The sequence below is a fragment of the Piliocolobus tephrosceles genome, chromosome Y (genome assembly GCF_002776525.5).
Source record: "Piliocolobus tephrosceles isolate RC106 chromosome Y, ASM277652v3, whole genome shotgun sequence".
NCBI classification, from domain to species: domain Eukaryota; kingdom Metazoa; phylum Chordata; class Mammalia; order Primates; family Cercopithecidae; genus Piliocolobus; species Piliocolobus tephrosceles.
Genome location: NC_045456.1, coordinates 3,830,839 through 3,843,162, shown reverse-complemented (window position 1 = coordinate 3,843,162; position 12,324 = coordinate 3,830,839). Strand labels below are relative to the sequence as shown.

The window sequence follows — 12,324 nt, the reverse complement described above, 5'->3', positions numbered from 1 at the left end:
TAGCACTGCATCTCATCGTGCGTGAGAGGTTTACATATAGATGTTTTAGAGCTAAATCTAAGCATACTTTTTAAGAGATACATTATATGCTGTTTTCTTACAGTGAATGGAACTGTTTTCCATGCAGAGGGCTCTTAAAGCAGGTATTTGGAACACACTTTCAAAAGATGTTACTTACCATTGTGTTTAAGGTCTCATTGTGAGGGGCTTACATATACATGTATATGTACACTTGGCAAAGGGGACCAATGGCTAATAGCTTTTTTATTTTTATATATATATTTGAGATAAGGTCTCACTCTGTCACCCAGACTGAGTGCAGTGGCATGATCATGGCTCACCACAGCCTTGACCTCCTGGGCTCAAGTGATCCTCCTGCCTCAGCCTCCCAAGGAGCTGGGACTACAGGCATGTGCCACCATGCGCAACTAATTTTTTCTACTTTTTGTAGAGACAGGGTCTCACTGTGTTGCCCAGGCTGGCCTCAAGCTGCTGGGCTCAAGAGATCCTCCTGCCTTGGCCCCCACGAAGTGCTAGGATTACAGGCATGAGCCACCATGAATGGTGCTAATAGCTTTTAAAAGACTGTGCAATCTAGAGCCTGATAAATCATAAATCATTTATACTTCTCCATTTGCTCAACCACCATTTTTTATGTGCCCACTGAATCCATGGCACTTTTCTAGGCTGCATGGTGGGGATATCAAGTAGAAGACACAGCCTCAACCTAGAGGGACCAATGATCTAATGATAGTAACAAGGTTCCATTTGTTGCCATCACAGATGACAGCTCTAAGAAGCAAGTCAATGAACAAAGGGATTGCAAAGGTGGTATGAGTGTCCAGTTAGGAAGTGAGATGAGGTTCAGCAGGGAAAACAGCCTTTGTCCTGCAGTCATAACTTATGCAGAAGCCTGATCTGCCCTGGTACAAATTCTGTCAAGGATTTTTCCCCCCAACCCACCTGTTCAACTGGTCTTCTGAATCTGTAAGACTAAACTATTTGTTCAAAAAAATATTCAATAGCCCTTTCTTTGGGCTATTTTTCTATCCCACAGAGGCCACAAATCTGCATCAATTATAATAAGAAAGAGGGAAACTCCAGATGTGGTGAGCTGGAGGAACCTCAGGGCACTTCATTATGAATATTTAGACAGTTTTCCTCTTGTTATGAAAATAATGCCAATCTGTTCCCCAGCATGAGTTTCTGATGAATTTCAATATCATAAAAGCTATTTTTTTTGGAGAGGGTGGGGATGATAATGTTAATTGTTTAAATAAATCCTGATCAGCTGAGTTTGACTTTCACTCTCACTCAGAAAATACCAACTCATATGAACATTTTTAAAATCATCCCAACTCTTAACCCTGATGTGAGCTAGTATTTTAGCATGCTAAGGAGACAGACGTCTGTGTAGGAAGCAGCTGCCCTCTTCTGCACTGCTGGGAAAGTTTTGTCATAGGTTTGTCTTCTGGCCAGAAGGAAGAGGGAAGGAGGTTGCTCAGATCCCAAGCTCAGGGTCATTTCTAATATGTAGTTGCTCAGTTACTGTGTGGCCTGTTACCTAAACATAGGTGTCATATCAAAATCCTGAAGCAGGGAAACGGTCCAAATGAAAGGGGCTTTTTAGGGGGCTTCTTAGGGGTCTGGGGTGGCACTAAATGGAAATCATGGAAGAACAATTACCCCAGAATGTGCTCTTGACAACTAGAGACAGTGTGTGTGGGGTGAAACTGCAGATTTTTTTTTTTTTTTTTTTTTTTTTTTTTTTTTGAGACAGGGTCTCACTCTGCCGCCCTGCTGGAGTGCAGTGGTGTGACCTTGGCTCAATCACTGCAGCTTCAACCTCCCAGGCTCAAGTAATCCTCCCATCTCAGCCTTCCGAGAAGCTGGAACTACAGGTACACACCACTGTGCCCAGCTAGGGGTTTTGCTATGTTGCCCAGGCTGGTCTCAAACTCCTGGGCTCAAGTGATCCACTTGCCTCACTCAGCTTCCTAAAGCGCTGGGACTACAGTTGTGAACCACTGCGCCCAGCCCAACTGCAGAAATTCTTATCCTGGTGTCTATGAAAAATGTCTGTCAATAAACATCCCTCAAGCCTTTGCTGACAGTAATAATTCCCTTTCCTGACCTGTTACCATTTACAGGCATATTAACATCTATACCTAAAGACATCTTTCTCATATTCCTACTGAATTGTTCACATCTTCCTTTTGGCTCTTCCATCAGCTGCTTAATTTTCTGAATGCAGAAACCTTCCCCTCTGAGTTGTAAAGCTTTTAGAACTGAATGAGAGGATGAAGATGCTGGGATAAACCCTGATGTTTATCTCTAGTATAACCCTCTGACTTCATAGACAATGCAGATGATGAAGAGGAAGGCCAAAGGAATAAAATTGTTTGCCCAAGTTCATGTGGCTAGCTAATAACAGAGCTGGTCCTAGAATATGGTCTTCCTGTAAACCCACTCTTATGAGTAACCCATTCCCCACCATGCTGCTCCTAGAGGGCCAGGTATGTGGATGTAGTTAATAGATGCTTTCAGGACTGAACAAGGCTTGGGCTGGAGCCAGGTTTCTCCCACATGCTTAGGAAAGCTGAACATTTGGAACTGTGTTCATTTTCAAGCCCGGGAAGTCCCTCTCAGACCCCAGAATTACTCTAAAACTATACTGTCCATAGAGAGTAGGCAGACAGTTACCAGAGGCTGGGAAGGGTAGTTGGGGGCTGGGGGTAGGGGGAATGGTTAATGGGTATTAAAAATAGTAAGAATGAATAAGACCTACTATTTGATAGCACAAGAGAGTGACTATGGTCAATAATAACTTAATCGTACATTTTAAAATAAAGAGTGTAATTGGTTTGTAACTCAATGGGTAAATGCTTGAGGGATGGATACCCCATTCTCCATGATGTGCTTATTTCACATTGCATGCCTGTATCAAAACATGTATCCCATAAATATATGCACTTACTATGTACCCACAAAATTGTTTAAAAAAGAAAATATTACAAAAATAAAACTACACTTTCCAATATGGTTGCCACTAGGCACACATGACTATTGAGTACTCGAAATGTAGCTACTCCAAATTGAGGTATACTATGCCTATGAAATACATATGGGATTGTGAAGACTTCACATGAAGAGAGCAAGGAAAGTATCTCATTTAATAATTTTATGTAGATAACATGTGGATATAATATTTGGATATATTGAGTTAAATAAAAATACATTAAAATTGAGTCCAATTGTTTTTCCTTGTTTTTTTTTTTTTTAACATGGCTACAAGAAAATTTAGAATTACATATGTGGCTCACACATGATATTTCTATTGGCTAGCACTGTTCTAAAACACAGTTAACCCCTCCCATTCATTAGCCCAATCCTTCCAAAAAGACTTGAGCCTCCTGCCTGCAGACATGCAGTGGTATCTAGAGATATTCAAGCAGAGATGTGTTGAAGATGCCAGTGGGAAGTCAAGGGTAAGTAATATTGGTCAAGTGGTTAGGCCTCTCTGACCTGAAGGCTCGTGAATCCCTAAATTTGCCACTCTCTAAAACCTTTCAGCCACCTTAACTGTGCAAAATGCTTTCGGTATACATGGATAAACCTGAGCTCTGCACACGAGTGAGATACATATAGCAGGAGAGAACCACATTCTGTAATAAGGGAAAAGAAAAAAAAAACAAAAAACCAAGAGTTCGGAATCTAACTTGTGCCCACCCTAATGGTGGGGAATTGAATGAAACACAATTGTGTACACTTTTCTGATGCATTTGCAAAAGCTATCAAGGTTATATAGGGATTTCTAAAAAACATTTCTGTTATTGTGAAATCCTTAAATGCTTTTAAATGTGAAATAGATAACTAAGGAAACTCACTCTTTGTCCTGCTGTCCATTTCTGTTTTTGACGAGTCTGGAGTTGCTGTAGTTACAGGTAACTTCTTCCCAATAGTCTGAGGGGAAAAACAGATGATTTTACTTATCAAGATGATTGTCTCTATTAAGCAAAGGAATAAGATCCAGATCATAATGACAAAACGCTCGAAATTGGTTTAAAAAGCCACATTCTTTGGTTTATGCCCTGCTCTGTGTACTGGCTGCCACCCTTTAATAGGTTTCATCCCCAATGACAAACAAGGGAGAAAAATAGGTAAAAAGGGTTTTATCCTTGTAGGCACTTAGTAGCTTTTATTCTCTTCCTTCCTTGATACTCTTATAAAAGGTTGACTATTTTTAGCAAAGAAAACAGGCATAGTTCCCCTCATTTTATGAGAAGCTGACTCAGTCTATGGAGGTACAATAGCTGGCCCAGCGGAGATGCTGAAAAGTCACAGCAGGCTGGAAAAGTGGAAGTAAGAGAGAAGATGCTGAAAAGTCACAGCAGGCTGGAAAAGTGGAAGTAAGAGAGAAGAAATCAAAAGGAAGGGATACAGGAATGGAGGCCCAGGGGGGCGGGGTGGGCGGGCAGGTGGGTGGGCAGGCAGAAGTCAGGATGTCCAGGACAGTGTAACCTATTGTATCCCTGTCTAGCCATCGAGAATTCCACCTGCCTCCCACAGAAAGGGGAGATACTCTCATGTCCTCTAGACAGATCTACCTGCCTACAACAAAGGCAAAAACGAGTCCACCAAGGAGCTCTTTTCCCTATAGTCTTTTAAGCCCCCAAGGGCTTGGAAAAAATCCAGTGCCTCAGACCCTATGCTTCCACTGACTACTTTAAAAAAAGAAAGATTATGAGTTTGTTTTGAGTTCATTTCCTTTCCTTCATTTGCAGCTAATTCTATTAACATTATTTATGAACCGTCCATAGAGAAGACTGGATCTTATCTCCGTCTAAAGATGTTCCTGAAAACACAGGCAACTCAGCACCTCAAAAACAGAAAGAAATATACAGACCCAGTGGTTCCCAAGGCGAGGTCTGTTCCCACTCTTCCCCTTTGCTACCACACGTGTGTGATCATGATTAATGCCTGAGGGAAAATGTCTATTGATACCAGGGCAACAGCTGCCACGACCACGTAGCTGGGAAAATCAACCTCCCCCGCAACAATGAAGGGTTTCGCCAGTGAGAATTCCAGCCACTGGGAAAACCAAACATCGCTGGCTCTTGAACACATGAAGAGGAATGAGCTGCATAATTCAAAAACTGGCATGGTAGAATTTTTCTTCAAATAAAACTGATTCACCACAATTTTTAATTTGAAAAGTTCTTCATGCTTCAAAAGTTGAACCTAACATTAAATATGAATAAATCACAGAAAGAGGATAAGATAAATCAAATCCTCAGTCCTTCATGAATTTTTAAAAACATTTGTGACAGAAAGCCTTTACATTCTACACGGTGACATTTTTATTTAGTGCCGCAGGGCTTTCTATATTGGATAAAAAATGAAAACCAACATAATATGCCACCTCTAAACTGCTGCTAAGTACTCAAACTAATAACATTTTATGATTCCAGGGGAACATCAGGGATGAAAAAAGCTTGATGTTATTCTGGCATCAGGTCAAATTTGATGAAAAACTGTTCTTAGAATTATTTTGAAAAATCAGGTACTGATAGTAAAAATAGCAGCTCTCAAAGTGTCCATTTCATTCACATTCCTGTTCACACTTTCAGCAGCATCCCTGCCAATATATTTGTTTTTCCCTTTCTGGGGCTGGAATAAAGCATCACCATTGTTAACACATTAGGAAGAGGAAAACAAAAACAACCAGTGCTTCTGGTATCACTGAACAAAGAATTCAGGAAAGGCAATAGTAAACACTGTCCCTACTCCTGACTTTGTTTGCTTCCCTGAAAAAAAAAAAAGGACACATGTAATGGTTTGGGCATTAAACCAGATGCCTTCCTTTAGAGAGACCTTCAACAGGTTGCACATTTTTACAACTTCCCCTTCTTTAGTAACAAAAGAAAGTATTGCCCATTATCCTTGATATCCTGGTTTACCAAAACGTCCAAGCTACCAGACATCAAGCAAAGGCCACCAGTTCAATGCACTTACTTTGGTACAGAAGGACACAAAAAAGCAAAGCTCACTGTGGTTTGTTTCCTTACTATTTCAGAAAACACAGCACACTGGCCTCTGTATGGATCCCAGCAACAGGTGTGATGGTGAAGCTGGTATTATCCTCATCTTCTGGGAAGTGCTGGCCCTTAAATCTTCCCTTCTCCTTCATGGGCCATAATTAAAAGTCTAGAATATGGCAAAGTTTCTCCCCATCTCAGCCTGTTCCTGCCAGTGCTCTGGAGATGGGAATTGGCCTAGTGTTTCTCTTGTTTCTAGGACCCAGACCTAGAAAAGTGTGGTCCCTGCACCAGCAGCACCTGAGAACTTGTTAGTAAAGCAAATTCCCAGGCCCCACCCCAGACTTTCTCAATCAGAAACTCTGGGGATGGTTCCCAGCAGTCTCTAGGAACACACCCTCCATGGGATTCTGATGCACGCTCACATTTGAGAACCACTGACTGATGTGGGAGGGAGTCCATTAGTATTAATCAAATGCCTTTTCTTGGATTAAAAACTCAGAGGCCTATTCTCATACCTAGATAAATTATCAAACATCTTTTTAACTCTTCTCCCTCTCTTCTCTCTCTCCTTTCCCACCAAACGCATCTACCTTCTCTATTCTCATTGGCCTAAGAACTTGTCATTGCTACTAAATGACTTAGTTCAGAGAGGAACTTGAGTACAGTAGATCAGACAATGTGACAATATTGCTGAAGGAAACATGGGGGAGGACAGTTGGCCACTGAAGTGGTGGGTAGGTGGAAGAAAGGAGGAGGACAGAAGGAAAGAGAAAGAGGGAAGGAAAGAAGCAAAAGGAGGGAAGGAAGGAGAAGGAGAGAAGGAAGGAAAAGGAAGGGGAGAAGAAAAGAGAAGGAGGGAAGGAAGGAAGGAGGGTGGGAGGGAAGAGGGAAGGAGGGAAGGAAGAAAGAAAGATGAAGGAAGGAAGGAGGGAGGGAATGAGGGAGGAAAGGAGGGAAGGAAGGAGGGAGGGAAGGGGGGATAGAAGGGGGGAGGGAGGGAGAGAAGGGAGGGAGAGAAGGGAGGGAGGGAGGGAGAGAAGGGAGGGAGGGAGGGAGGGAAGGAAGGAAGGAAGGAAGCAAGCAAGCTATAAACCAAAACTGGAAGGCTGTATCTAGCCTCTCTGGGCTCAGACTGCCCAGAAGGCTAAGCAGGCAGACTCCCATGACTGTATGAGCCTTCATAGAGGCCCAAACCCTGTTTCTCCTTCTCAGTGTTACCCTTTACTGGCATTTTAGGTGAGGTGTTTGTTCATTGTAGAAGACTGGCTCACACATTAAAGGACCTTTAGCAACCCTTGCCACTACCCACTCAAAGTCTATAGTGCCCCCGAGTCATTGCATGTACCCTGAACACCACACACCTTTCCAAACATCCCTAGTTGAGAACCTCTAGCCCCTGCCCTTCCCTATATACAAGAGCATAGAAAAAGGGTGGTGAATTATTGCTTTCCCATCAGCCTTCCAGCTCCTTCTACCTCTGAAAACATCTTTGGTCAATGGGACTTAAAATGAATAGAATCCTAAATTTCAAAGGGCATGCCTCATGAACGCAATGTCTAGCTCCAGTACACAGATATCTCACGGATAACTGAATGTCAGCTACACTGCAGGGCTAAGTGGACAGAACAATCAGGAATCGCATCCATACATCTCTCCTCCACCTAGAAGGCAACAAAGAGGGATGTTAGGCTTGCAGTGGCTGGGGAAGAGGATACAGGATCTCCTCTTTGGCTTCCTCCACAGTATTCTTGCTCCCCTGAGTGCCTTAAGGAAGGTGGCTTATCCACAACAAACACCAGGCATGCACTTAGGGGCTGTGTTGACATGCTCAGGACACAGCCCATTCACCTCCCAAGGGATCTGGAAACAGACCCATTTTGCCATATGACTTTATAGAACAGACTCTCAGGTTCTTCTCCCTAACTTGGCCCATTATTTCCTCTTCCTTCTATGAGGCAGCTGAAGACTTCCCAGTACACACACCCACATTAGTCAGATCTGCTTGGTCTGGGAAAGGATGTGCATATGGTTGGATGGATAGAGCTGTATCTGTATCGCTATGGATCTACTTCTACACATGGTAATTACCAGACTGCTGTCAACTTTTGTCTTTCTTGCCATAGACCTATCTCCATTTAAAACTTGACTTTTAAAAATCAATAATTCAGAAAGTTCATTCCTTTGAACATTTAATAACGTAACTATCTCTCCCATTCGCTCTCTTGCCAAAAGCACTAAATAAACGTTTCAGGATTTTTGTGTACAGTGGGAGTATCATATGTACTCCTAGCTCTACAAGATCCAGTGGTGCAGCATCAAGACAGATAACCACCATATGATTTCAGTTAGTGGAGCAACTAATTTTTTGTCTTTTCTCTGCCAAAATGAAGAAACTAATGCTTACAGGAAAGGCAATCGCTGGATTGGAGTCCAGGGGAATCTAGTTCCCAAATGACTAATATATTTGTTTCTTTGTGACTGCAGAACGTGAGACCAAGATCCTGCTCAAATCAAGAGTATAAAATTCCTTCTCCTACTTTATTCCAATTCACATGCAAACTCCAAGCTTCCAATTATAGCACAATGCTAAGGAGAAGAAAATCTCTGAAAATCTCCTCTCCAAGAATACCACATACAACTCTCGTATCACAAAGGCAGCCAGGTTCAATGGGTAGTGGGAGGAGAGAGCGAGCTGATGAACCTCCCCTGTCCAGAGGTCTGACTTTCTGGCAGCTATTATAAGAAGATGATGGTGGTCTGAGAAGCTATCTGCAGACAGTACTCAAATATTCACCTTATTAGTCCTTTCTCATGCTGCTAGTAAAGTTATACCTGAGACTGGGTAATTAATAAAGGAAAGAGGTTTAATTGACTCACAGTTCAGCATGGCTGGGGAGGCCTCAGCAAACTTACAATCATGGCAGAAAGGGAAGCAAATATGTCCTTCACATGGTCACAGGAAGGACAAGAATGAGTGGAGTGGGGAAAAGCCCCTAATAAAACCATCAGATCTCGTGAGAACTCACTCACTATCATGAGAACAGCATGGGGTGACCGCCCCCATAATCTAATCACCTCCTACAAGGTCCCTCCCCCAACACATGGGGATTATAATTCAGATTACAATTCAAGATGAGATTTGGGTGGGGACACAGAGCCAGACCATATCACTCACACAAAGCCAAAGACAAGAGATGACTTTTCAAACAGCTGGTAAGACACAAGATAAACATGACTCTTTGATGGCATTCCTATTACAACACTGGTATCTGAGAGTATTCCTTCCCTTTCTGTTCAGTACAGATTTATTCAGTGCCCATTTAGTGTGAGGCAGGAAAGTGGGAAAAAAGGCAGGAGGATGGTGAACATCAAAGCAAACACTGAAACTGCAGTTGTGGGGTTGGTTCTCCAGAATGGTGTGCTGAGGGGGTACCCAACCATTCCACACAATTATCCTGAATCCTGCTCATACACGGGATGCAGCGAGCTACAGGACACAGTGACGGGGGAAGGTCAAAACAGTTATCTATATATGACCATATCTGTAACTTTTCAGTTTTTGCTTACCATAATTCAGAAAAATCCCTAAACTGCTATTAAAACTCACTATAAACTTTTTATATTTATTTTTACATGCCCCCTTCATGAACACCTATGACAGATGGCATTATGAAAAGTCTTCTTGGCTCTCAGCGAGGAGTGGTAGGTGCAGAGCAGAAGCCCTGTCAGCCAGCTCAAGTCAGAGCCAGAAAAGAACTAGCACAAAGGAATGTCCTTACAATGGGGCGCCTTGTGTGTGTTTCCCCAGAAGCCTTTTCTGCTCCCTGAGAAATTTACATTAGAAACTGTCATCTCATCCACATTTGGTGGGCCCAGCTTAAACTATTTGATATAGAAGATACGCCAGAGTGAAATACAACTCAAAATTCTAAAAATAAAGTGTATGGCCCAGTAAAAGAAAAAAAACTACACTTGTAGTTCCATTCCAGGGTCAGGGTTTACCTTTGTAACACCTCACATACTGTTATGCCAATTCCAACTTCTCCCAAGGGGTGTGCTTCCCAGTCTATTTTTCAAGTTGGTTATAAGGAAAAATAAAATTTTAAAAGTAATTTTCTGATTATGAAATTGGACTTAAGACTTAGAGCTATTCATATGATGTTTATTTCCTTGGTTGCCTCAAAAAGTTAGAGAATTCAAATATATTAAACCTCTTTGCCCAATCACAGTTAAAGACCTTGTCAGATTCATAACTGCTGTAGAAGCAAGTGTCAAGTATATCACACTTGCTGGGGGCAGTGGCTCACACCTGTAATCCCAACACTTTGGGAAGCTGAAGTAAGAGAATCACTTGAGCCAAGGAGTTTGAGACCAGGGTGGGCAACATAGCAAGAACTCGTCTCTACGGTCAGTCAGTCAATCAATCTATCAAGCATATCACAGGTAGCAGTTTAACTACCTTTCTTGCCCTTTTTCTTCAGAAATAGTGCCCATCTTGAGAGTAGGACCTAAATGTTCATTATTCTCTTATCCTTACAAAATGAGAGGTCAGTGAAGTGTTTGTTGAGTGGAGCAGGGAGTACTGGGATACCATTCACTCACCCTTTGCCCTAGCATTAGCACCTACCACAACAGGTAGAAAGAGAGGAGATGTCCTCCTTGACAAACCAGAGAGCCTCTATGCCTCTTAGATTAGAGCCTTCCTGTTTCAATCACTGCCATGTACCAGCACTTTCCGACCTGGTTACTGGTGACAGCACATTTGTCTGGGATGTCTTCCTGGGCCTCGGTTGCCCTTGCCTTGCTTCCCCTTGTCCACCCCACCTCAACCCCCAACACACATCACCTGTCCTCCTATTAATTATTGGTTGCTATAAAGAAGAATCTAATGTCAGCTATGTTTCCGGTGAACACCTCTCTGCCTGACTTCCACATACTCCTCATATTAGCCTGTTGTCTCACATTCTCTCACGTTCTATATCTATTATGATCAAAAGACTCTCACTTTGATGGGTGATTATCACCCAGGTATGCGTACACACACACACACACACACACACACACACACACCATTCTCTTGTTCTGAAATCATTTTCCGAAGTGCACCCTCCCTCCCCAACACAATCTCCAAAACACCTACCCCCATAATCTGATAAATTTGGCAAAGACAGAATACTCAGTCTAATCAATTCATCATAGCATATTAAAGGCTATGAAAAGTCCTTCAGTTACTGTTTAACTTTATCCTTAACTTTATCTCAGTATATTCCAAACTTATCTGACTATAGAATTCCTACTTATTGTGGCACCCATGAACACATCACAAGAATGAGTAGTTTATGGAATAGCTGAGTGAACATCATCACCTCCTCTTCCTAAATTCTCTTGCCTATCCTGTCTCCTAGGCTCATGACTTGAAATTCACCTCTTATTGCGCCTTCTCATATCCAACCCATCACCAAGGCTGTGCTTTCAGATTTATCTCCTTATTCTTTGATGCCAGTCTAGAGCCTTGTTACCATCATGGGGACTATGTCAATAATTTTCTTTCTTTTTGTTTGTTTGTTTTTGTTTTTGAGACAGGGTCTTGCTCTGTCATTCAGACTGGAGTGCAGCAGCACAATCACTGCTCACTGTAGTAGCCTTGGACTCTTGGGCTCAAGCAATCCTCCCACCTCAGCCTCCCAAGTAGCTGGGACCATAGGTGTGTACCACGATGCCTGGCTACTTTTATTTTTCAGTAGAGACAAAGTCACTATGTTGCCCAGGCTGGTCTCAAATTCCTGAGCTCCAGCTATCCTCCTGCCTTGGCCTCCCAAAGCGCCGGGATACAGGCATGAGCCACCGCACCAGCCTTTTCAATAATTTTCTAGACAAAGAGCCTATCCCCAGATTCCATCTGCTTCATTTGATCTCCCATAAGACTCAATTTTTAATCATCTTCTGCCATCACCCCTTACACACCCCTACACCAATGCACTCAGAATATATACTGCTTCTTGGCCAGGCACAGTGGCTCACGCCTATAATCCCAGCACTTTGGGAGGCTGAGGTAGGCAGATCACAAGGTCAGGAGGTTGAGACCGGCCTGACCAACATGGTGAAACCCCATCTCTACTAAAAATACAAAAAATAGCTGGGCGTGGTGGTGTGCTCCTGTAATCTGAGCTACTTGGGAGGCTGAGGCAGGAGAATCACTTCAACCCGGGAGGCAGAGGTTGCAGTGAGCCGAGATCGTGCCACTGCACTCCAGCCTGGGCGACAGAGTGAGACTCCATCTTAA

General features: G+C 42.8%; 1 protein-coding gene across 4 annotated transcripts in view; it reads right to left on the bottom strand.

Annotated features, from left to right (window-relative positions):
• Positions 1-12,324, bottom strand: part of LOC111531657 (SH3 domain-containing kinase-binding protein 1) — a 307,782-nt gene that overhangs the window by 105,250 nt on the left and 190,208 nt on the right. For all 4 annotated transcript variants that reach the window (XM_026451886.2, XM_023198963.2, XM_023198967.2 and 1 more), the window contains exon 6: positions 3,888-3,963. In XM_026451886.2, coding sequence (XP_026307671.1) covers positions 3,888-3,963 — 76 coding nt within the window. The remainder of the gene's footprint in view (positions 1-3,887; positions 3,964-12,324) is intronic.